A 27,729-nucleotide genomic window follows, 5' to 3' on the forward strand; every position below is an offset into this window, starting at 1 on the left:
ATCTGAAAACAAAATTCTCAAAATGTGCTTGTTGTGATTGGATAGTGAAAGCATAAACTTATAGAATGCTGTTTATGCAAAAGTTAGGCACGTATATCGTGCTGTTCTCGCTCAATGTGATATCCATATCTGCATACTCAGTCCATGATGCTTGGAAAATGGACGTATATCCCATTTTCGAACCTCGACCTGTTGAAGGCGATGTTGGCGAGCCCTTGTACCTTTCTCCCCTGATAGCAGCGGGTAGAATTGACGAAGCCCGAGATCTGGCAACTGTGCGAAATCTATCAGAAGTTCAGAGTTATTCGGGATACTTTACTGTCAATGAAGAATACAACTCGAATTTATTCTTCTGGTTCTTTCCTTCCGAGGTAAGTTTTTTTAAATATAAAGATCCAGGGCCGCTCTTTAGGGGCTGTAAAGTTCTAGAGGCAGTGGCGGATCAAGAAGTTAGAGTTGGGAAGGGGATGATAAAAGGCAGAACATTTGCCTCTTCAAAAAATGTAGGTATAATAATAGGATCGAATGGCAGTTGGGAGCAGCGATCGCCCTATCATCTTCCCTGTGGACCTTCGGCTTTATGGGGGGGGGCCTCCTTCTTGATAGATAAATGAAAGTGTAATTCTTATTATGGAATCTATTCATTTATAAAATAATTTTTGTATTGTCGATTGTCGTTTTCTCACATAACCTACGAATGTATTGTTCAATTTTGTGATGAAGTTCTGTTTTCTGCTAATTAATATTTACGTACGAGTCGCATACACAGAACTCAGCCATAGAGGAGGCGATGCGGGCGCGATTGCCTCTGTAGCCCACAAGATCAGGAACTCCCCATAACAGTGACATCTCCTCTGTAAATTTGAGCTGGTTTATCGCAACAATTCTTATCGTATGTACTTATTATACACCCGCCCATCTAGATTAACTTTAAGTCCACTTTTTGTCATGTATGCTAATCGGTGCTGGACCTATCTATGGGTTAAAGTGAGTATCGAACCAATGTACAGTGGGATCCATGAGAATTATAGTACAAATTGTCCATCACCATGTTCGTGCCCTTTATTTGACCCAATAAGAGCTTCAATCATTGAAACAAAACTCAAAACAAGCTTTTGACAACTTCTGCACCAGCATACATAAAAATCCATCGCTTAAAAACACATAGGATGTAAGAGAAAAATTAATGAAAATAGTAATGGACAATTTGCACGGTAATACTTATGGATCCCACTGTACAGTGGGATAGGATGCATAACTATTGCTTGAAAAATTGTCCATGGCTACTTTCATTAGTTTTTCTCTTGCATCCCGAGTTATTTTAGGAATCGATTTTTACTTATGCTGGTGAAGAAGTTGTCTGCAGCTTGTTTGGCGTTTTGTTTCAGTCCTTTTCGTCAAAGAAGTTTATAGCGGTGAACTGACAACGCAGGCAGGTCATGTGTTCTTAAATAGTCACCCGTCCAGAGGCGTGCCCAGGATTTTCGGAGGGGAAGATTAAGGATACATTTTTAGCAGTCAATCCTCAATTTCCCATCATTTCCTGCCTTTGACGTTCTTTTTTTTTTAAGGAATACTGGGCCAGAAAGGGGGGGGGGGCTATACTCCATCAACCCTCTCTTAGGCACGCCACTGCACCCGTCCACTTTTTCCAGGGCTCCTTCGTTGTCCCTGCGTACAATCAGGAAGGAAACTCGGTTGTCGTTGGGTGCGTTGTACAGTGGGATACATGAGTATTACCGTGAAAATTGTCCATCACCATGTTCGTGCTCTTTACTTGACCCAGTAAGAGCTTCAAGAATTAAAAGAAAACTCAAAACAAGCTGTTGACAACTTCTGCACCAGCATACATAAGAATCCATGGCTTAAAAACATACAGGGTGTAAGAGAAAAATTAATGAAAATAGTCATGGACAATTTGCACGGTAATACTCATGGATCCCACTGTACAACGATCAGTGGCGTACGTGAACTAGCCTTGAATTAATTTCAATCGTTTTTCTTGTTTTTAAAGCTTGTGTAATATACGTATAATAAGCTATTATTATATATTAAAGCTAAATATAAGAAATAAATTAGAAACGTTGGTTTGAGTTGGTGTTTTAAGTCCACTTTATGCACAGTAAGGCTAATCGGGACTGGACCTACAGTTTAAAGTGGGATCCGAACCATTTGTGCCTCCACCGGGTATCGAACCCGGGACCCCTTGATTACAAGGCAATGACGCTACCACTGTGCCATGGGGGAGGCCCGGAGAAAGAAAGGAAACGTTGGTTTACCGGGAGTAATACTAACAAATGAAAATTATATTAAAGAGCAAATAGAAAGCAGGCTTAATTCAGGAAATCCGTGTTACATCTCTCTTCATAAACTTTTATCTTCTCGTATAATATCTAAGAAACTAAAAGTTAAAATATACAAAACAAAACAGTAATTTTGCCTGTAGTATATGGCTGTGAAACTTGGTCCCTTACATTAAAAGAGTGACATAAATTAAGAGTATTTGAAAATAAAATCCTTAGGAAAATATTTGATCCTAAAAGGGATGAGGATACAGGTGAGTGGAGAAGGTTACATAATTTAGAACTGCACAATTGCATTCCTGTCCAGATATTATTAGAATAATTAGATCAATAAGACTAAGATGGGCAGGCCATGAGGCACGAATGGGAGAGGAAAAAAGAGTTTATAGGATTGTTGTTGGGAAACCTGATGGTAAGAAACCAGTGGGAAGGCTAAGACGAAGATGGAGGGATAACGTTGAAATGGACCTAAAGGAACTCGGTAAGAATGGAAAATAGTGGATAGATCTTGCTCAGGATAGGGAGAAATAGAAGACTTGTGTTGTTGCAGCCATAAACCTTCGGGTTTAAGAAGGGTAGAGAGTTAGTGGTTTACCGGCGGGAAACGCGGTATAATGTGGAGAAAACGCAACTACCCCAGAAATAAGCCTATACACTTTGGGAATGAACAAGAAGCAGAGCTAACACATGAAATGTAGTAGTTCTCAGAAGTGACGTGGTTTTGTTGACATTCTTTTTGACAGTGGCTGGGAAATAGTTTGAAGTATACTTCTCCAAAAAACATTTTTTCTCTGATTTTTCTTATAATAAACAGCTTCTCCATTCTCTTAATTCAAGTTATGTGATATTCACAATGTAGGATATTTACTATTTCTTTCAAATTCATCCCGGACGCCGGACCCAAGTAGGCCTATACAATGTACGATATGTCCAGGGGAAAGGGAATATCTCTTTAGCATAGTCCAAAACTTCCCAAAATGTGTGAATTTAGTGACTTACCTCCTAGTTGGGTACCAATGGATAAAAAACACCCAACACGAAGTTTGGAACCTGAGCGACATTTTCTGGGGTGTTCCGCGCATTTTTATTTTTCCTGTAACGATTGCACGCCTAGGCATCCTCGCCGAACGTGCTCCATGCCTCGCAAAGGATCTGATCGTATTATTCATTTCTTTTTTTAACTCGAGCCCAAAGATATGCAAAATCACAGATTACATATTCATTGCATAAACATTAGATTATGACAATCAGTTTTTGTCACATACTTTTTTTTATTATTCTATATCCTAGGCTTTCATTATTTTATATTTTTCTGTAACCTTCGTATCCTCTGGAAGCTTCGGTAGAAAAACACCACGTTTCTGAACCTTTTGTGTTTTTCTGCTTTTGTCGACTTTTCCCCCTTTCGGTCGTAGGAGCTCGGAACTAACAATGTGCTGTGATAAATCTTTCACTGTTTTTGAGCGACTTTTGTGCATTTGGCGACAGGAAAGTCCACGTGGGAGGCCAATTACTGGAGGAACATGTTACGTACCGGATGAGGTTAGAACTATTCTTTTCACCCCATTCTAACGCAACACGTGTGCTTGAAGAAGCTGGACCAAGCAAAAAAGGGACGCTTGACCACCAACGTCGTAACTTCAGATTCCCGTGCCTAAAGGTCAGTCTGTTGAATTCGAAATAGTGGCAGAACGAACAAACACGTACAGTTTAGCGCCAGTTTTCGATCCGACAACACCTCTGCGACAGTCGGAGTAAAGATTCGGGACTTTGTATTTTTTCTACCGCGCCGTGCATTTTACCCTGCGTGAGTGAGTGACTAGTTGTACAAATACGCAGTGTTAATTAGTGACCTGTGCACTGGATTCGCGTTATTCGTTTTGTGACGAGGAACATTAATACAACTATGGCGGGCTAAAATCAAGAGAAGGGGGGGCCTTGGGTCTTCCTAGCCTGCATGAAGCCGACAACGCAGCAGATCATCGCTCAGCGTCCCGACGTCACACCACTAAAACGCCGACACGAAAGCCACAAACGCCACATCGCCACAAATGACGCCCGCAGCCCAATTTGAAGCCATGTAATGATACCGCCGAAAGCCGCCAGCCGAATCAGCATTCCTGAGTACTTCGACGCCAACGCCCGACGAGAATTCTACGGAATGAGAAGGAGAGAGAGAGAGAGAGGAATGGGAAGATGAAGCGACACCATCCCTCACCTGTACCTACCGTCTTGAAGAGAAGATTGAGAGACGAAGCGACACCTACTGCGTCTTGAGACGACGCCGACGTCCCGCGCAAGATTAGCAGTGAGAATCCACGAATACCCCCGGTAAAGAAACTTCGCCCGTTTTTTCGCCGTCCCCCGAGTAGAGAGAGAGACTAAGTGAGGAAGTAAATTAACTTCGTGCTATTTTTAATATATTCATACATCAGTGTCTTCATTTTTTATTTTGTAAACATGTATGCCTTGCAGTTGATATCTATGTTGCACGAGTTGCGTGCCCTGCCTAATGTTATTGAAGTTCCAAGGCGCATTAGTGATAATTCTACAACAATTATTTAAATGTTTTAATAAATTGCAAAAATATAAAAGTTTACGTGTCATGCCCGTTGGCAGAATGTATTGAGCACGCGCAGATGGAAGTTAAGTATCTTTAATTCTAAGCAAATTAACGTTTGCGGGCGCAGTTTAATATTCATAAGAAAAACTAAATATTGCATGGTGTCTAAAAAAGGGCCAATGTAATTAATGTAATTTTTCCCCTGAAGTTTGAATGAGTGTGTGAATGCTGAGTGATAGCGAGGGGTTGTGTAATGTGTCTATTTTTGTGTGTTATATAATATACATTTTTGTTATCTATGATTTGACTATGATTTGTGTTTATACAAATAATATACTAATCCTCATAACTGTTGGTATTTATGAGCTAAGCTAAAAAAACTGAAATTTTGGAAAATCTTGGTTAATATCGGGCTTCTTTGCGCAGACAGGAGTTCCATAAAATGTGTAATATGACCGTAATGGGGAGAAGTTGGGTTACACTTTCTTCGCTCAGTCGTATATTTTGCCATCCTTCTTGATTTGGACGTTCATTTATTGTAAAGCTGGAACAAAGAAATAAGATTATTGACACCACGAATCCTCGCACATGCTGCTGTACTTCGGAATATCTTTTGGTGCTAATGCCTGTTTCATCTTCACACGTGCTGAAGCCCTGCAACAAACTAGCCTGTTCAAAATCGCTGTTTCATCATCGTGTAAATAAAAAAACAATATTTTATCTGTGTTTAGTTGGCATTTCCTAACTTGATGACAGAGAACGTGAACAATCACATTGCATTGGAGTGATATCTCCTACAGCTGCTGAAAAGGTAGGATTATATTTTGGGTGGTGATATAACCAGCGCATACAGGATTGTTCACAGTGACGTGGCGTAGTTTTATGTGCCCCCTCCCCCTCACAAGTAAACAAGTAAAATATTCGGAGCCCTTAGCGAGAAAATATCGAGAATACTATAACGTATGTGCACAATGTCAAAGAGGTGGGTAGTGGTATCGTCGTCGCCTTGTAATCAAGCGGTCACGGGGTCGATACCTGGTGGAGGCACATAGTGGTTCGGATCCCATTTTAAAATGTTAGCCAAGTCCCGATTAGCCTTACTGTGCGTAAATTGGACTTAGAACACTAAATCAATCAATCAACCAGACATGCAATAATTAGTTAGTGTCTCCTCCCTTTCCTCAGCTGCCGCAACGGACAAAGAAAATAACTTTTCGCCAATCAAAAGTATTTATTTGACATTCGACAAACAAATAGAAACCACTTAAACGATTTCCTCGATTACTATAGTATCATTAATATTTCATATTAAGTTTAATACAGGTGAATTTTTTATGGTTTTAAAGTTTACTTCATGGAGCAAAGGTTCCTTGTTCCTAAATGACTGAGGCACACAGGGGTTCGGATCCCACTTCAAAACTGTAGATCCAGTCCCGATTAGCCTGTCTGTGCATAAAGTGGACTTAAAACACCAACCAACCTTAATGACTGTGGTAAGCAATCAACCATTTAACGGGCCCCCTTTACCTAACCCCATTTATCCATGCAACATGGAATCTGTAGGATTCAGACACTTAGCAAGTGGGGCTGAAGCTCCGCCCAGAAATCCTACAAATATTTAACTTAAATAGTGTATAGTGCAGTGGCGTCTCGTGGCCTCAAATTTGGGCGGGGCTTATTTTTTAAAGAATTTAAAATATAGGCCTAATGACAATTCACATGAATTACAAAAGAAGGTATTTTTTTCTTCTAGACTACAAAACTGGACTTACTTTTTTGAAAGAATTTAAAATGTAATGACAAATTACATGAATTACAAAAAGAACGGGTATTTATCTTCTTCTAAACTACAAAACTGGACTTATTTTTTTAAAGAATTTAAAATATAATGACAATTCACAAAAGAAACAGGTATTGTTGTGCAACATACCTTTCTACGAACGTTGACTCCTGTTCTTCTGCTCAGCAAATTTTGTTATTACTTTTTCGTTGAAGCCCTCTATGTTTGAAATGTATTCTATCTCTATTGTAAGCAGTGGCGTATGCTGGTTCTAACGAGTGGGTAATCTCCGACTCTTCATCCTCAAACTCCAAAAGTTTCCGTGCAATTTATGTCAGGATCCATATTGGATTTAGGAATATTGTGTCGGAATGTTTGTCTTATTGCTACGACCACAATCAATTAATTCTCGTTATTGCAGTTTAATATACGTGTAGAATTTCAAATAATAAAACAAGACAGTATTATAAAGCTATTATTATTATAAACAACCTGTGAAATATAAAATGAAAGACGTGCACTAGTGAAATAAAAACCCGCAATATTAATTTAAGTGCAAAATTCAACTTACTCCAGGACCCGATTACTTGTGCTGTAGCACATCCAAAGCACGCTGTTTGTCCAGTTGCACGTCAATACGTGTCTGTGCGAAAGATTGCAGCTTAACAAAGGAAGTTATGTGACTTTTGGATTTTTCATGTTTGGCACAAGCGTTGCAAAGATTACAGAATCCACCACGCGTCCATACATTCTTTTCAGCCCCAAAAAGTAAGCACGGCCAACAAAGAAGCAAAGCTTATTAACACTTTTACTTCCTGTCAACCATGGTGTTTTGTCATAATTTGCTTGCGAAAATGCCTCACATATTCCCGATTTTTGTCTTTGTGTGTAGAAATAAGTTCAAGCGATGACACTGGCCTACCTGTATTAACAATTTGCAACTTCTTCTGAAAAGATCTTGTTCCAAAAGGTTTCACCAGCAAATCTTGTATCACATCCATTACCCTTTAACACAGCACTATCAGGACAAACACCAACACCTAAATAAATAATAAACACGAAGCACAGCACGAAGCCAACGACTACACGCATTCAGTTTCACGCGCCAAACTTCTGTTGTTGTGTTCCTGGCTCAGAATGAAATTCCCTATGAATGATAAAAAAAATCCCTTTCCGAGCTCGAAATGACAGGTTTTAAAAGTTCGAATCATTGCAGGCCAGAGCCAAAATTTTATTTCGGGATGGGAATCATCCCTTATTAGCAGCCGCCACATAAAGTTGAAACAGTGGGGTTAGAAGTCCTGAAGATGAATCTCAGATTATTACAACGTATTATGCAAGGTGTTTAATCCTGCTAATGAAGTAAAATTAATTATCACTCTACACTTTTTAAATTAGATATTTGTAGGATTTCGGGGAGGGGGGTTTCAGCCCCCCCGAGTCCTCCACCTGGCTACGTGCCTGATTGTTTTTTTCGTTTTATGTTTAATTCGTTCATCTTCATTACTATTAATCTAAAGAGGCGGAATATATCAACATAAATTAACTAATATATATATATAATTTATTTTTGATATCTTTCCCTTTAAAAAATATTCAGTTCCGTGAAAGAAGTATTCTCGCTGCTTTTGAAGATTAGAGAGGAGAAACAATCACTATTTTTGTAAATACAAGGATGGGGGGAGTCAGCATATAGGTCAGGGACGTAGCTAGGCTGATCAGTTTGGGGGGGCCCAAAACTTAAGATTTTTTCTATCAAACCATTAAAAACTAACAAACTATTAATATACCATATAGACCTACATATATGTACAGTATGTGTGTGTGCTTATATATATATATATATATATATATATATATATATATATATATATATATATATATGTGTGTGTGTGTGTGTTGTTGAAAGAGAACATTATATTCTCCTGTAGCCCCCTAAAATTTACGAATATAGACTCGCGAAATCCACGGCCATTATTCGGGAATCTAAATGCACAATGAACGCATTAACTTAATGGCATCTAGACAATCTTTAAAAATCCATGTATTTTCTCTTATGTCAGATTTGAGATACCAAGAACAATGGCATTAGTCGTTACTCCTTAGATTTGTAAATTTGCTCGAAGAAAATTGAGAAGTAGAGAAAACTCTCTTCCGTGGGTTTAGATATAAAAGGGTGCTGGAATCAGGTGTACAATTATGACAACGGTCCGAAAATGAAATGTTTGTGTAATGAGTTCAAGATAGGCATCCCATGTATATTGTTTATACCAGAATCGAATCCGGCGGCCTTTATTGCAAGGCGACACCCTTAACCACTATTCTATGGGACATGCACGAGTCTTTAGCGAGCAATAGAAACAACAAAATTCCCGCGCGCTCAAATTATTGCGCTCTAGTCTTTCAAGGTTCGATTCCTGGTAGGAACTCCAAAATTTCTGTGATGGCCTAACATCGTGAGGACAATTGAGAAGCTACTTGAAATCAATATGTAAGCGAATTCCACTCTCAAAGCTAGATGGGACTCGATGTGATGACCACGCGCCACCGAATGGAAAAACACTTCGGAGGCTTTGTCCTTCAAAATTAATTTTACTGAATAACTGTACTTTTTTTTAGAGGACCTAAACATGGCTTTTTTTTGCACAGTACAATGTTGTTTTCTTTCACCCTACTTTTATAATTTTTAATTCAAAGGATTCCACTCCCGAAGCATGAGCATGACGCACTACGAAACCAGAGGTCCAAGGTTCGGACCTTGGACAGGCGTGGTTGCATCATGTCTCGCATCGCTATTCCTTCGGATCATCATTCAGTCTCATCGTCGCATTTAACACAAGAGGTAGAAAAGCGGCGTAAAATAACGAAACAGAAATTATTGATTGACTTGGTTCATTTTACTTCACTTTTCTGACACTTTTTGGCTAATCGTGAAGATGAGAATGAGTTAAGATTAACTTGATGAAAGGACCATCACAAAGAAGACACATTCTCAGGTCGGGATTCGAACACGGGACATTCTGCTTCGTAGCGTAACCTCCTAACCACTCCAACACGGAGTTGTCGGCCCAAATAGAAATGTAAATTAGAAAACGCCGTCTTGAATTTGCAGGAACCGAGTTCACCAGCAAGGGCAAATGATTTTCGCTCCCACTAGGATAGGCAAATAACAGAAAATGCTTGATAAGTAATTTGGCTCTCCGTATTTCATGATAATATTATGTAAGCAACTATTATTCGCTATATACCTTTGGATAAATTTTATTTGTATGTCTAGTCAACTTTTCCGCCTAAGCAGCAGCCACAGCGTCTGCATTTGCGGGTGGAGGTCAGAGTTGCTAAAGGTCCAGGAATTTTAAATAAATTCAATTCCGGTCCAGGATAGAAAATCAGCAAGCGTAAATGGGTTCTGGACCGTAATGAACCTTTTCATTTGTAAAGTTTTCAATTCGGTCCAGGAATATTCTTCCCAGATGAATTTCAATTCGGTCCAGGAACCTTATTTCTTGATGAATTTAAATACGGTCAAGGAACATTTTTTCCCGGATCAGTTTAAATAGGGTCAAAGTTCCGTATTGAAATGAAACAATTCGCAACTTGGTACGAATGAATTTAGATTGTGCGAGAGAAAAGATTCCGGTCCTATAATGGGATTAGAATGTATGCGTTCCCTAATCTTTAACAATCCCAGGGTTGTTAATGGTCCAGGTATTGTAAATAAATTCATTTCACATCCGGGAGAGAAAATCAGTAAGTGTAAATGGGTTCTAGGCCTCAATTCGGTCCAGAAACTTTTTTTCCGTATGAATTTAAATACGGTCCAGGAACCTTGTTTTGCGGCTGAATTTAAACACTGTCCAAGAACCTTTTTTCCAGGATCAATTAAAATTCGGTGCAGGATTTTTTTCCGGATCAATTTAAATACGATCCAGTAACTTTTTTAATGGAACAATACACTACTAGGACCGAATTTAAATTGTGCGAGAAGAAAGGTTCCGGTCCTGCAACGGAACCCAATAAACACATAGAACTTATGGGTAGATGGACCTTTGAGGAGGCTAAATAAAGAAAAATCACAAAATATGCAGAATTTTGAAACGTATTATTTCTAGAGCATGCACACTACTATAAAATGTTGACTACATACCTCGCTTCCTTCCTTAATTGAAATGGGACTTATTCTTCATCACATGTGAGATCAACCGCCCTGGGAGTCAAACGCGGTCTCCTGTGTGGTAGTCGGACACCAATTTAGAAAGTTAATGTGTTGGACATTTGGTTGATCAGTCGATCCTACTTCACCTTTTTCGAGAGGAAAACAAGCTGGCAGCTTCACACTCGAAATTTCACTTCGCCTACCCCCGTGGCGGAGTGGTTAGCACATTGTGCTACGATGCCAGGTGTGCCGGGTTCGAATTCCGGACTGAGCATGGGTGTTTGTTGTGTCCATTGATCAATTTAATCATATCATCACTCATCCCCATCTTCGCAATTAGCCAAGTGTGGCAGAAGAGCGAAGTAAAATGAACCAAATCAATCGAAATTTCACTCGCAAAGCATGAAAATGAGATCTCAAGCACTCCGTGATCCTACCGGAATCTCACGTTTACAGAAGCTAACTACGAAACAACTTCTTGGATCAAACTGTTCTTCGAACTAGCTGACAGTCATCAATTGTCGACCAATCAACTCAGTAGGGCAAAAAGAAGCAGATGTTTCTTGAAAATGAGTGGAAAGTTACAAGGAAGGATATAAGATTGGTATATTACAAAGGCTTATTATGGCCTCTCCCTTCATTGCAGGTTATGAGCACAAGTGTTGAGTGTGGGAACCTGAAGGAACCGCGACATCTTTGTCATTCATCTCCCGCCAGAAAAGGGACAAACAGTAGAATTTTGTCTCTTGCAATTTGGTAAGCATATGTCCATGGTGAACCACAGGCGCGGAGCGTCCATGTAAGCCGTGTAAGCCGGGCTTACACTTTATTAGTTCTAGTAAAATGTATGTAATTATATGGCAAAATTCGTAAAAACTTCAAAGTTCATCTCGGCCCGATACCAGTCTTCGAGATCCTGTTTGTTAGATTGCAACACTTCAGCACCAGATGGCACATGAGAACTCCCGCCTTTTGCTTTGGGAAAGTTGTAAGCCGTCTGAATGTTGCCTTACAAATTTCTGACCGCGAAGGAGCAGTGCCTACCGTCGCCCACCGTATCTGGAAGGAGAAGAGCAAGGAATATAGGGAGAAGAGCGCGTCGAAACCCTAGGTGTGTAAACCTACGGGCAGAGGCTTACAGCAGCGTTGCAAACCTTATGTTTAGAAAAAGTGTTGTTCATGGACGTCCGCAGTATTTCTTTCCACTAGGGAGGATTAAGCAAAGTATTTTTTTCAGGGGTTGGGGTAAACTAGGTATATTTCCCTTCTCAAAATATACTAATTCAATTTGAAGTGAACATTTTTCTGCAACGCCCTTACAACAATTAACAATTTGATGTGACTGAAATGAAATTATATGTGTGAAAATGGTTGACATTCATTTTTCAGAAAGTGTCTCCTCCCCTTGCCCCTTCTGGACATCCATGGTGTCGTTTAAACTCCGAAATTATGTTACATACTACTAAATTGTTCTGGGATTTTCATATTATAAATATTAATTTATAACAAAAACAAATATAAATTCGAATGGTTCAACCAACGGCATGGGTTCCACGTTATGTGAAAAGTTTGAGAAAATTCAACCACAACGAAAAGCGGCCCTGTTGTTTTATTTATATCTCCAACTTACAAACGACTTTTTAAACTTGTGCGAGATTTTGCACCATTATGCTTGGGTTGGCTTCACTGAATACGCGCCAGTGAGACACAGGTCCTGCAAGAGGAGGGGCTCCAGCGTTGTCGGGTATGAATGGTTGACTGCAAAGGAAATTTGAGCAGGTGGTGCTTCAAGGAGTTTTATTTTTTTTTCAGCAACAGGGAATTCTGAAGCAAAAAACTAACAGGAAGGGGAAAAAGGAGAAACCTAGAAATGAGCGGGATACGGGAAAATTAGATACACATTGATGTGCTAAATTCTTGTTGTTTCTGTTTTTCGCTTGTAGGAGAGCATAAACATTAGACATATTAAGATCTCTGTTTTCCGTTTATGTATGAACTCAGCTGGTAATAATTGAGCTAAAAAGTGAAATAAATAAGTAAATAAATAAATAAATGTTAATGAAAACTTAAGATTGAACCAATTTTACAAACTTCATGTCAAATGTGAACCAAATATTATTAATTACATAGTCCGTGATTCAAACACTCTTCTAACAACGTACGAAAAGCCTGTTTATGATCTTTTAGGTGCTAGATTTGCTTTTACACTATCCTAAGAAAGCACTTACATGTCCTTTGATAGAAATTTCTGGATATATCCCTACAATTTGTGAGCATTTCTTTTATATTGTATTTTTTTTTTTACTAAATATAGGGAATTTTAAGGCAAGAGAGGGAATTTATTTATATCCGAAAGGGATATTCCCCTCACAGTCCGAAAGATCACTGCTTTGAGCAGTGACCGATTTTGGATCTGGTTTATTTTTGTTTCCCCTTCTTGCAGTGTGTTTGTTAAAGTCTCGAGGTATTGCTGTTGCGAATTCCATCTATTGAAAAGCGGAATGTCGTCCCTGTGCTGTGGTGTGATACAGTAGTGAAGTGCATTATGGAATAATGTGGTGCGCTGGGGTGGAGAACTTGTTGAAGACGCCGTTGTCCAGCAAGGATTTTGCTGCCAAGATGAAACATGTGGATATAGGTAGGCCCACCCCTTCCTTCTCTAGCAAACATAGTAACAGAAACGAAAAATAAAGTGCGCCGATTTTGCGATTCATGATACGGAGCTGATACTTGGTTATGCGGTTGTAAAAAGTATTCAGCACTTTTCTGTTTCCTTCTGTTTTTGTTTGTTTATTATTATTATTCATTTTATCTAACTTTGCATATTTTTTATCGATACGTTACTCATTGTGATAGGAATAACACTGACTTAATTATGAGATATCCAGAATTTTTGATTTGGTGAAAAATTCAAGGGAAGTGTTCTGAAAAAATTGGGGGGGGGGGTCGAGTGTGTGGATAAATCACTAACCATGTCAGCCCAAAAATAAGCACAACGGGAAATAGCCTTCGTCATGCTAGGCTTACACTGTTGGAAAGGTCACGCTCCGCCACTGGTGAACCATAAAGTAATTAACCCAGAAAGTCCTAGCTACCTGCAGTGCGTTTCGGCGCGGCCGATAACCAGAGCCAGATGAAGAGAAGATTTTGTGGGAGGGGGTGACCTGGCTTAGGCCCCCTGGTGTGCATGAAGGGAAAGTGTGTTTTCAAAAGGTCCCCGACTTCCCAGAAAGGGACGGCCCATAAAATCACTGCGTTTCCTACCAATGCATCCGTTTGTGTTCAACCAAAGTGTATGTCACCGTAGGATCCGAGCGCTTCGAGTTCTGTCGGTTGCGGGACTTCTTGAGTCTTTTGCCAACATGGTGCCAATCAGAGTTTCTTTATGCCAAGGTCGTTGCACCTATGAATCGGCTCTTCAGCTTGAGTGGCAAAAGACATGTTGTACCGAGGAAAGTTGTACAGGAAAAATTACCTTCTTAAATACGATGAAACCTGTAAAACATCCACAGATATTTATTCGGGACTGATCCCTTTGACAAAACATCAATATTCTCAAAATTCTTCGAACGGACTGTGTAAAACATTGCAATACTCCAAAAACTGAACCTGCTCTGCAACACAAGGAAAATGCCTCTCATTTAGCAATCAATGTGCCTTTGTTAAGTTGGTAAGTTCAGTATGTCACTACATTTTAAATAATGCTGATGGAAAAAATTAATGAAGTTTGTTAAATGACAACGACTCATTACCACAAGAATATAATTATTCTTTACGGATATCTATAACGGTTGGGGGTTCGACGTGCTGACCCCACGTCACCCCATTACTGGTTAAAGATCTCCACACCTCTAAAATTTTAGGTAGGATTGTAGGAGGGACTGGCAGTCGGGAGATAGACCAAGGCCCTTCCAGGGCTGTCGAACCACGGGTTATTATATATTTATAGATGCTTAAAAATATATGCAACCTCACATGCGTTTCCAGTGACTCATTGCAAGGGTTTGTTATTGTACTTGACTCAACAAAATAAGCTTACTGTGTGAGGCAGATTCATACGAACCAAAAATACCCAAAATAATAACAATAATAATAATAATTTACTTCAAAATTACAAAAATATATTTACTTGTTCTTGTTTAAATTTTCGATTCTTCGAAAAGTTTGTTAAGGAGTTGAGTTGAGTTGGTGTTTTTAGTCCAATTTATGCACAGTAAGGCTAATCGGGACTGGACCTACAGTTTAATGTAAGATCCGGACCACTGTGTACCTCCACCCATGTATTGAACCCGGGACCTCCCGATTACAAGGCAACAACGCTGTGCAATCGGGGAGGCATCGTTTGTTAAGGAGGATTCTCAAAATCGGTCTCGAGAAAAATATGCGACTCGAGAAATCGTACAGTTTGTGAAGATAATTACTTTTAACACGTTGCGTGTTTTAAACTGTTTCAATAGTATAATAGATATTTGGTGCGAATAATACTACTTACCCGGAGATATGAGGCATCCTGCCACCATTATACTTATTTAGCGTGTATTGCGCTCTGATTCGGGACCAGTTGTAACTGTTTGCATATATGTGGTTTGCCGCTGCACAAGCGGTCGTTCTTCAATCTACTCAAGCTCAAAACATTGTTTGGACGCAACGGCAACACTCAACGCCCAACCCTGCCTGTTGTTGACCTGCGACTGCTAGGGGTGGAAAGACCGCGCCCTCAAAATTCCGAGAAACGACGAAGTTCTAGGTTCCTACACTGACATCCACTATAGCTAGAAGCAGGAAAACGAGAAAGAAATGTGGTTTTGGGTTCGTGCCACTCAAATTAAGAACAGTGTTTCTAACTGAAAGAAAAAATTACTGAAAAACTATTTTGCAATATTTGTCATGAAAGTAAAATTTTCAGCAAATGTAGAACAGTTTGCCGGGGCCACGTAAACGTTTCGGGGGGCCAGTGCCCCCCCGTGCCCCCCTAACGACGTCCCTGAAATAGGTGCTTTAATTGCTTAAGCTTTGAATTTTAATTTAGTTTGCTTCATCTTCAATATTTAAGCTTTTTCCTTTTGATAAATTTATGTTCAAGTAACACAAATCAGCAAGACAGAAGCAAATGTGAAGTGAAAATTAGCGTAGAATTGGTTTGCCCATGTTATTCAATTTTCCTGTTCTTCGCATTCTACCGGGTATGTTTTCCCTAGTTCAGCGGAGGGAACGGTAAAGGCTCTGAAGGTTGAGAGTGCGACCGGTGGACTCTCACAAGAAGGAGGTTACCCTGGGCACGGAATCACCGCGCCTGAGAAGCAGTGTTTCCTCCCCTCTTTCCTCTCTCCTCCCTCCTCGCCAAGGGTTGTAAGGGAAGCGGGAGGAATGACGTCAGGGTGAGATTCCCTGAAGTCATTCCACCGGCTGGAGAAAGGTTCCCGGACATTCAGCGGCAAACGGTTGGAAGCATTCGCGTGCTGGAAGCAAAGAAATGTATGCATCGAAATTGGTTTGGAAGAATATTGTGAAGAAATGTATATATATATATATTTTTTAAAAAAGAAATACAGCCAGGTCATCTGCGATTACCTAGATGACCCAGAGTATACGCCGCTGATTGTAAGCAAGTGCCAAGGCATTTGGTCTGTCTTGTCCCATTGCATTTCTTAAGCAGGTTTTAATACGCTTCAATGTGCTGAAACATCGTTCAGATTCAGCTGTTGCCACTGGAGTTATTAAAACTATGTTTGTCATTTTTACTGTTTCTGAAAAGGTACCCTCTAAATAATTTTAAATAAAAAATGAATGCAATCTACTGATAGAGTTTATGTTGTTCAACTCTTCACTACAATAAAGAACACGATGTTCCCTCTTTAGTTTTCCCTCTTCTATGAAGGGATAATAAATCTGGGAAGATGCCTGTGTTTAAAGATTGTTCTCTTTCATTATGTCCTCATAGAGCAAGTTCATGTCGAACCACAGAATTTTAAGCAATCGATAATTCTATTTAATATATGCCTATTTTTCCGGACAAATTCATTGTGTCTTGTAATCGACAGCCTATGTCCTTCATCAGTTTGTGTTCGAACATCAACCCTGCCAAACTCACTCAAACATAGCGAATGAAAGCCACCAAAACACTACAGAACAACACGCGAGATCGAACGCGACGCAACTTTACTAGCCCCGAATCAGCACTCAAATCCATTGCACCCTCCCCTCCTCTCTCTGCTAGCATATGACCTTCACTGTAGCGTAGGTGGGTGTAGGCCATGCCTTCCTTTGCGACGTGCCCCGGAAAACGATAATTGACATCAATGCAGGAGCGCTGTCGTATCCATTGCAAGAGACGATGAATTTACGTGGGTAAAAATCGCCTTTTAAAAGACTGTGTGATAGTTATGCGTTATGGTGATTGATAATTACGTGAATACGTCCGTTTTTCTTTAGGGGCTAAGCCCCGGAAGCCCCAAGGGACGAGACGCCACTGGTATAGTGCTAATTAAGTTTACTTCCTTAGCAAGATTAAACATCTTATATAAGTTGTAATATACTGAGAAATCCATCTTCAGGTCTTCTACCACCAAACTTTTTTGCGTTTAGTGGCTGTTTATAAGGAGCAGAAGCCTGCAAACCATTGTCTTCTTCCCAAAACATCAAGGAGTTAGTTTAACTGATGTTGCTTCTGCACACTTTAGGATTCATGAATATAATTCGAAGAATATCTATATGCTTTACCCAGGATGAGCCTGGGATCATTTGTTTTGTAGTGTGAAAGCTGGATTATTCTATTTACTCTTCTTTCATTCAGGGCAACTATGCAGACGATCCTGTTTTATTGTGGCTGCAAGGCGGACCAGGAAGTTCATCACTGTATGGTCTGTTTACTGAGAATGGACCATTTACAGTGGAAACAGATTACACTTTGAAACTTAATCCATTTTCTTGGAACAAAAACCACTCGGTCATATACATTGATAATCCTGTTGGAACTGGTGAGTCAAGATAAATATTAGTGCAAAACTTTCAATTTACTAATGCATTTCTATCAATTTCAGCCGTCCCCCATGGCAGAGTGGTTAGCATATCACGCTACGATGCCAGGGGTCCCGGGTTCGAATCCTGGTAGATAGAACACTGGCACTCTGAAATCAAAGCTAGTATTGTGTGCAATTGTTCTATCTGAAATTTCAATTATTAATTACTGCATAAATACCTAATCAAAAAAAAAATACTTCTTTTTAGAGAAGCTTCAGTATATCAGCCTTTGCAATGATGGCAAAGATCCAAACTTTCAAACTTTAAAGGGCTTTCCTGGAAAAATGAAAAATTGGATATAAAACATTTACATTCTCAGTGGATGATATTCTATCTAAAGAGTATATACACAGTGCCTTCCTCTTCCATTAATTTTTCTAACTTGCAAACTCTACAACACCTTTGGTCAATGTGATATGCTTAGTGACAAAGTACAGCGGATGGCAAGTATTGGGATTGAAAATAAATTAAATGCATTGTACAGGGAAAAGCAAGATTGGAGATTAGCTGTATCCATGTCACATTGAGCCAGTAGCATATCCAGAAATGACATGTGAGAAGGTGAATTTCATTAAGGTACCTTGAACCAAGAATCTGTTCTAATCTTCATTTGATTCCCTTTAAATAAATGCTATATTAATAGACACATGAATTAAGCAGGTCTTCATGGTTTTGAGGCTAACATAGCCAACTGTGAATTTGAGGAAAAGTATGAGTATTAATTGTTTTCTTTCATCATTGTCAAAGTCAATCCCATTATCACAATAAATATTACAGTACAAATATTTGACATAAAATTAAAAACACAGGGACAATAATTTACACTCAAGAATGACATCCGCGACTCAGCGTCCAAGTATGTTCAATTGTCAATTGTCATGGCATTGCTATTGAAGGCTCCAGACTCGAGTTCTGGTTTGGGCATGGGTATTTGTTTTTGAACGTCCCTTCATCAATTTCATCCTCATTATAGAAATAATAAAAAAAAACTGACAATAAAGTGATTCAAATTAAGACAATACAAAAATAAACTTAAGAATGGCATAGCCCATCTGAAGCCCAGAAAATGTGGGGAAAGTGTGAGTTCTTTTTAAAACAATCTATTCAAAATATTGACAGTGTGGTATATCTGAGGAATTTTCAGTGGGAGAGGGGATTAAAAAAACTTATTTCAAAATATAGTAATTTTAGTCATAGCATCTCTTCCCTCCTCTCCCCTCCCCTAACTACTAACAATTTGGAACCAGAGAGGGAGAATTCCCCTCATGCTCTACAAATATCATCCTGCATATCTGTTAACTAGAGGTTGTGCAGTTGGTAGAGCATATGAATGCCACACAGGAGACAAGGGGTTTCATGTCGTGGGTGGGTAATTTCAGGTAAGGAATTTTTAAAGCAATGGCCCTATTATATAGACCTGCTATGAGCTTCTAATAAATGGATACCTGGGGGAATAAAGGCAGCTGGAGAATACAACATCACATCCACAAATCGTCAAGGTTGTGTATGTATGTATGGCCTATCTCCACAGTCACATAAATAGGCATAACTTGGCAGGGATAAGGGGGAACACTTGTCCTCTCAAAATTTTCAGGTTTATTAAGATTTACGAGTAAAAAAAAAAAAAAAAAAGTAAAGTGTTCCCCTGTGCATAGCACCACGCCATGAAGGCGTATAGGGGGTGTAGGGGTAACGCCCCACACTTTCTTGATCCGGTCGTGAGTGGGGGTGATGTGATCAGCATCACGCCCCTGACCACCTTTACCCCCCAGGGTTTCACCCAGGTACCCATGTTATTCGACGCTGGGTAGGCGCCGGGGCCGCTTCCACAGTTAGAAAAGTTCCGGATTTGATGCCGGGGATTGAACCCGGGACCTTTAGCATGGTAGTCAGACGCGTTACCGACTGAGCCACCGCGGCCAGATTTACGAGTACTTTGGTTAATCTCCTGAGAACTCAGGAGAAAAGTAAAAAAGAGTAATTTTTGTGATTTTGCAATTGTAACAGTTATTTATGAAATAATGCTGCAATTTAAGCCCCAAATTCGTTTCTTCTTCCACCCCCTCCCCCGCAAGTTAAGCCATAGTTGGATTCTGTCCCCCCAAAGTAAGATCCCACCAAGTTATGCCCAGTTATAACATTACCTTCATATCTGTTAACTTCAGAACTCACATGAAGTTTTGTTATTATTATTATTTGTCTTTCTGAACTTTATTCTCTTGTTTTAAGGTTACAGTTTCACAGATGATGATGCAGGATATGCAAATACAGAAGATGATGTTGGAAGAGACTTATACTCTGCACTCACGCAGTTTTTCACTTTATTTCCTGAACTTCAACAAAATGAATTTTATGTAACTGGAGAATCATATGGAGGTAATTGTGAGGAATATTAATATCAGAGGAAATTGTTTTGTTATCTTATTGTCTCAAAGAAGAAACAGTACCAGAAAACCTTTTTCTTTTTTTGCAGATTTTAGATTGCATTCTGAGATAATGAATAGTGATAAAAATATTTAACCCACCATTGGTAGACATGTTAGAGCTGCACTAACTTTGACATTTATCTGCTTATATACAGGGTGGCGCACGAAATGATCCACCATTTTGTTGTTGAATAAAAAATAAATTATAAAGAATCTCTCAATGAAACATAAATGAACCAAAGGTTACACTTTGGAAAAACGTACTACTGAAATACATGCTCAATATGGCCACCGTTTTGACTTTTAACCTCAGTCAAGAGAACACTAATATTTCCAATTACCCTACGGCACATGGGTTCCATAATTTCACTGCAAGCCTGAACAATAAGTCTTCGCAGTTCCATTAAATCTTGAGGGTTTTTTCCGAAAATCTTGTCCTTCAAAAAACCCCAAAGAAAATAATCACAGGGGTTGAGATCTGGGCTATATGCGGGCCAGGATTGTCCACCAGCGAAACGATCAGGAAATCTGTTTGAAATTACACGAAGATTGAAAATGTCGTGCAAAAAATCCAGAACAATATTTGCTGTGTGGCCTTGCACCGTCTTGCATAAGCCACTGCGTATTGAACAGTAAAGCTGTGGCAAGAAGCTGTGGAATAAAACTATTGTGGAGTATGGTCAAGTAACGTTCACTGTGTACTGTCTCCTCAAAGAAAAAGGGTCCGATCAGACCATGACTGGAGATAGCGGCCCAGACCGTAACCTTCGGTGCATGGCTGAGTTTTTCATGAAGCACTCGTGGATTCTCAGCTGCCCAAAAGTGCACATTTTGTTTGTTAACCACACCATCCAAATGGAAGTGCGCCTCGTCAGAAAACCACATGTTGTACAGTGTTGCATTGTTACCCTCGGCCCAATTAGAGAAGGTCAATCTCCTTCTTGTACGGATACATGTGGAGATCACTTTCAAGAATCCTTTGAACAGAACGTCTTGATATCCCAAGTTGTGTTGCTGCTTTTCTGGTTGAGTTTCCAGGACTTCTCTGCACAGCGACGCGGACGGCTTCAATATTCTCAGGCGAACGCACGGGTTTACGACAATCACGCTTTGATTCCAGTAGTGTTCCTTCCACTAGAAACTTTTTGCAGTTTGTGTATCGTTTTACTCAAGGGGGACCACCGAGTCTGGAAATATGCACGAAAGCACCTCTGAGTCCCCACAATACTCTTTGTTTCGGCGAAAAATAGCACAGTTGCTGATCGCTGTTCCGTCGTAAGTCTTCCTTTGTCCGCCATGTTGTATAATCTAGCCCCCTGGGGACAGGTGGATGCACTACGCTTCAGTTTTCATCACACGATATTTCCAATGACTACTGCAACTGCTGTTGGCACACATGATGTCATTCCTCATCTCAGATCTGAAAAAAACGAAAAAACAAATGGTGGATCATATCGTGCACCACCCTGTATCTGTTGTAAATTGCGAGAGCTCTCAGTCTAGCTGTCGTTTGTTTTGTTCTGGGTAGGAAAATATAGTAAGGTGGAGCATTCCATTCCCTTGTTAGGAGTTATGCCATGATCCTGTCAACACATCATCAGATGTTAGCATGATGCTCACGTGTCGGCCATCCACGGGACTGTTTTTTTTTCATTTGTTTATATTTTGTTTTCGTGAATTGTATTGGTTTTCTTGTGTTTAAGTGACATCCTTCATATATTTCAATAGTTAATGGATTATACAGACTATGAAAGTGTACGCGAGATATTCTTGATATTCAGAGCGATATTCTTGATTCAAGATATGGAGAAGCTAGCATAAGTGACCGTGACAGCAACAGCGAAGTATCAGCCGTCGAAGATGACAATCAAACTCAAAGAAATGTTCACGGGCCACAGCACACTGGACATGACGAAACAACAATGTGCAATATTCACATAACGAAGAAAAAATGACATTGTGAACAAAAAACAATCAACAAAATTTTAAAAAATGGAGGTGTTAGCATTATGCTAACATTTCGACCATCAGCATTATTCCGATGGGAGCTTTTGAAAGTTCACAGAAAAAAAACACATCTCAGTTGTTGTATCTGAGGCATTGAGTAAATACTCAATTACTAGAGTTAAGAAGTTTCATATTACAAAAAGCTCATCTACAATAGTTCCAGAAGAATAATATAATATTAGTTCATGGTGTACAGTGCCCCACATAGAAATGTTTGTGAATATTTGACAAGAAAGCTTTATACTTTTCTATTAAATAGTCAATCTTAGAAGCGATATAAATGTTTCATGTTTTCAAAACCATAGAAATAATGATTTGCAAAAATATGTATTCCCTTATTCTTTCAGGAATGTATATACCTGCTATTGGTTACAAGATACATGTGGAAAATCCAAATGCAACTCTGAAAATAAATCTTCAAGGTAGGAAAATAAATTTTTAATGCCACATTTCTGTTAATATGAGAGGAAATTTTTAAACCAGATTTGTCTACAATAAATTATATTATTTTGTTTCATATTCCTAATTAAATATAAATTAATTTACTGCAAATTACAAGTTGCATAGTTAGGTTGGTCCTCCTCCGTGGCGGTGCTTTGGACGGCGGCTGTGGGTTCGATCACTGGTTGTCTCCGGGAATTTTAGGCCTGTGTATAGGCAACCCACAATCGTGAGGAAATTGGGGAACTTCGAATGAGTAAGCGTAATCCGGTCACGTAGACCTACTGCAACGGCTGGGGATACGTCGGGCTGAGCCCCCAACTATTCCAATTCTGGTTGAAAATCTCCAGGCTTAGAGGTGGCGAGGGAAAGCGTGGGAGGGAGACTGGCAGCTGGTAGGTAAGCCAAGGCCTTTCATGGGCTGTTACACACAGGATTATTATTATTATTATATTTAGTTTGATTTACTTGAGCCACATAACAGTTGGGCTGAAAAGTTCGTAGGCTAACATAGTCAAAAATATTTTTTTGACAAAATTCGATTTTATTATTCAATATAGTTGCCTTCGAGGGCGATACAACGATTATAGCGGTCATACAATTTTTCGATGCCATTTTTATAGTACGATTTCTCTTTAGCCTCAAAATAGGCCTCAGTTTCGGCGATTACCTCTTCATCAGTGCTAAATTTCTTTCCAGCGAGCATTCTTTTAAGGTCTGCAAACAGGAAAAAGTCACTGGGGGCCAGATCTGGAGAATATGGTGGATGGGGAAGCAATTCGTAGTCTAATTCATATAATTTTGCCATCGTTTTCATTGATTTGTGACACGGTGCATTGTCAATTGTGAGCACGCGCAGCACCCATTTTGCACACAGCTTTCGCATGTTCAAATATTCATGCACAATATGTCCAACACGTTCCTTTGATATTTTTAAAGTCTCAGCTATCTCGATCAACTTCACTTTACGATCATTTAAAATTATTTTGTGGACTTTTTTGATGTTTTCGTCGGTAACAGCCTCTTTGGGGCGTCCACTGCGTGCATCGTCTTCGATGCTCATTTTGCCTCGTTTAAATTTAGCAAACCACTTCTCAATGGTTGATTTTCCTGGTGCAGAGTCCGAATAATGTTTATCAAGCCAAGCCTTGGCTTCAACAGTATTTTTTTCCGCCAAAAAGCAATGCTTTATTAACACACGAAATTCTTTTTTATCCATTTTTTCACAATAACAAAAGCTGCTTCACTCACAATGCTATATCTCACGAACTAATTATCCAGCAGCTGTGAAATTTATACACGTATCTTTTGAAGGTTAGTACTAAGTAAAAATCACATGGATTTAATTCTAGTAACGCCATCTATGAGTCAGCCTACGAACTTTTCAGCCCAACTGTTATATTTATCAAGTTACAAATTTATAGTATTAATGAAATGATTGTGTTGGAGGCTTTTGTACAAAAACTTGAGTACCTGGAAAATATTCTATGTTGAATGTAATTCTATTTATAGGATTGGCACTAGGTAATGCTGTCAGTGATAGAGTGTCCATGTTAAATTATGCAGACCATTATTATCAACTTGGTTTCATTGATGCTAACTTCACCAACCACCTTCACCAACTGCAGGATGAAGCTGTTATTGCAATTCAAGAGGAAAGATATCTTGATGCATTTCATGTAAGTAAAATGTAAAGTTCCCCATGGATATAGCACCGTGTTATGATGGCAAATTTAGGGGAAATAATTATTACAATTGTCCTCCTCCATGGCAGTGTGGTCTAAGGAGCTATGCTTAGGACGGCAAAGGTTTGATTCCAGCTGGGTTCAGTCTCTGGGTTTTTGGCCTGTGTATAGAACCGATGGCAACCCACCATTGTGAGGAAATTGGAGAGCGACAAGTGAGTAGTGTAACCCGGTCTGGGAAATCTCCTATAATGACTGGGGGTTCGATGTGCTGACCCTATGTCACCCCATTACCGGTTGAAGATCTCCACACCTCTATATAGGATTGTGGGAGCCAGACTGGCAGTCAGGAGATAGGCCAAGGGCCTTCAAAGGCTGTCAAGCATGGGTTATTTATTTATATTTAATGATTACAACTTTACTGATGTAAAGAATACTATTGTTGAAGCGATTCTATGTGATTTCTGGAGCTATTTCCAAGCTTTCAAGAGTGAAAAGTGTTGAAGACAAACAAATTTAACACCGCAGTGCACGCGTGGGCGGCGTAACGCCACTCACACAGAACTATTGCAACATTATTGCACATTTTTGTTGGGTGGACAAATCCTTGCAGGAATTCTCTTGCACAAGCACCATCTCCAACTCCTCACAATGCCCAGTTGCCTCGACCTGTGCTACTGTCAACACATCGGAGTTTTGTGCATGCGGTTTCATGCCACCTGCACGTGTATTCTTGTTTCTGTTTTGGGACGTACAGTGCCGAGGTCCTCGTCCGAGTTGTTGCTGTGAAAATGGATTGCGAGGCGGAGTAGAGGCGAATTTTGGACCTGATAAACGATCTGAGTGACCAAGTAAACAAATAATCATGTGTGTATTGCTGAAAATTAAGAATTTTTAAGAAAAATATTTCAGTAAGCGCCGTGCCACCTGTGTATGTAATGGCATTACGGAAAAAGCAGGGACGGTGGTACAAACCACACAACATTCATTTCGTGAACAAAACAACGGTAATTATTATAAAAATATAAAGTAATGATATTTGGATGTTTAGTCAAATGTTCAGTGGTGTGTAAAATGAGAAATTAAAAATATTGTTGATGAAAGATTAATACTATATTTGTGATTATACGAGGTGTGGCTAGAAAAAAATGGACTGTTGCTACAAAATCTTTTATTGGTTATTTTGTACAATACGAACATTATCCCCTTCAACGTACTCCCCTGCACTATCGATACACTGCTCCATACAAATCTTCCATTGCTGGATATCATTTTCTGAAACAATGTTCATGACCTCCGTCGCTTTTCTTTTCACAGATTCTACGGTCGTAAATCTGGTTCCTTTCACTGCTGATTTGACCTTCGGGAATAAAAAAAAAGTCGCATGGAGCAAGATCCAGCAAATAGGATGGATGTTCTAACACTGGGATTCCATACTTGGCCAAAAAAGCCTTGACTGACAATGCCGTGTAGCAGGAGCATTGTCCTGATGAAGAATCCATGACTTGCTTTTCCACAAATCAGTTTGTCATCTTCTAACTCGCTCACAAGGCTCTTCAGCACAGTAATGAAATAATATTGGTTGACAGTTTGACCTTCGGGTACCCAATTCAAATGAATTCACCAACATTTGCAATGTTGGATTCTGTTTTTGACGCGAGTCACCTGCGATCACTTCTCGTCCACCTTTAATCCTTTGAAACCACTGAAACACTTGAGTGCATGATAAACACTCATCTCTGTACACTTCCTTCAACAAACAATAAGTCTCTGTGGCGGATTTTCTGAGTTTCATAAGAAACTTCAGATTGATACACTGTTCCACTTTCCCACTTAACTTTCTTTCCGACGGAGCATAGAAGTACGGTTTACTTCATCCACAAGCTACAGTGGAACTGAGCACCGTGCACCCTGGGCAATCATACAGTCGATAGGCAGGATATCACGTTATACACTCATGCACTGCTTGACCTTGACGTGCTTGCCATTTGTCGACAGCAACATCAATCCGGTTTCTTTCTAGCCACACCTCGTATGTCAGCGAGAGCAACATCACCCACACATGTTATTACGTTATGAAAAGAGCATGTGTTAATCCAAGCTAGGTAGCATGCATCACTGCTAGAGTGTGAAATATACATTTTGATTGTTCGGCCAAAACTGATAAAGAACCATGAAATCCCTAATATAAATGGTAAAATTAATAATGACGTAATAATTCTTTAATTGCCATAATAAATATTTTGTTTATGTAATTACTGATTCTTGTTCTTACAGCTTCGTAGTGAAATATTAGGTGGTTTTTCTGAACAGTCTGGGGATATCTTCATGTACAACTTCTTGTATGCAACCGAACCAGTACGAGGTGGAAACCATGAACTGTTTGTTCAGCAAGACAATGTTCGCATTGCCATTCATGTTGGCAACACTACATACAGCAATGGAGATGCCGTTTACGATCACCTGGCAGAAGATACTATGAAGACTGTGAAACCTTGGGTGGAAGTTCTCCTAGATAATTATAGAGTATTATATTACAGCGGCCAACTCGATCTACAAATCCCATACTCCTTATCGCTTAGCTTTTATCAGACACTGAATTTCAGTGCTGGAGATGAATATGCTACAGCTCATCGCTGGAAATGGTACGTGGGTGATGAGTTGGCTGGTTATGCAAAATCAGCTGGTTTGTTTACGGAGCTGCTCGTACGCAATGCTGGCCACATGGTTCCGACAGATCAACCAAAATGGGCTCTTGATCTTATCCAAAGATTTACTTCGAACCAAAACTTTACTGATCAATATTAGAAGATTGTCATACAGGGTGGTCACTCTAGGGTCATGATAAAATTCAAGTATAATTCCCGGTTTTCAAGGTGAACTTTCTGAAAATTCAAGAGTACAAGCTGATGTTTCTATTTCAACCTTATGCATTACCTACCACCTCTCATCACCCACACCCACAAATATATTAACAATACAAAGAGTATGTGTAATTCCAACGTATCCAAAACTTCTAATTCAATTAAACAGTATATGTATTTAAAATGTAGTTTAAGGTGCGGAGTATACATTTGCCATTTCACATACTCAGACTCAAAATATATCTGCAAACACAAGTCACAAATACCACAAATTACAAATAATCTAAAAAAAAAATTGTAAGAATTTCAGACTCAAATTTACCTATTCAACTTCGAGATACTTCAATTTGCAATAATCTTCCATCTGTGAGATAGATTGTTCTGCAAAGGACACTTAACGAAGTAAACAAATTCTGTTTTATTTTCCATGCAGCTTTTTCTCCTTCCTCGATAAAAATCAAAGCTAAACTGTGAAGAACTTGCC

The 27,729-nt window shown here is 39.4% G+C and overlaps 1 protein-coding gene across 1 annotated transcript; it reads left to right on the forward strand.

Annotated features, from left to right (window-relative positions):
* The first annotated feature begins 44 nt into the window (after positions 1-44).
* Positions 45-27,695, forward strand: LOC145981207 (venom serine carboxypeptidase-like). Its single transcript, XM_083114337.1, has 6 exons — positions 45-371; positions 17,596-17,779; positions 20,052-20,198; positions 22,603-22,677; positions 24,209-24,375; positions 26,659-27,695. The coding sequence occupies exons 1-6, from the start codon at positions 66-68 to the stop codon at positions 27,187-27,189; spliced, it is 1,410 nt and encodes a 469-aa protein (XP_082970463.1). The 5' UTR covers positions 45-65; the 3' UTR covers positions 27,190-27,695.
* Positions 27,696-27,729: the final 34 nt, after the last annotated feature.

Source organism: Lepisma saccharinum, chromosome 29 (assembly GCF_977018435.1).
Source record: "Lepisma saccharinum chromosome 29, izLepSacc3.1, whole genome shotgun sequence".
Taxonomy (NCBI): domain Eukaryota; kingdom Metazoa; phylum Arthropoda; class Insecta; order Zygentoma; family Lepismatidae; genus Lepisma; species Lepisma saccharinum.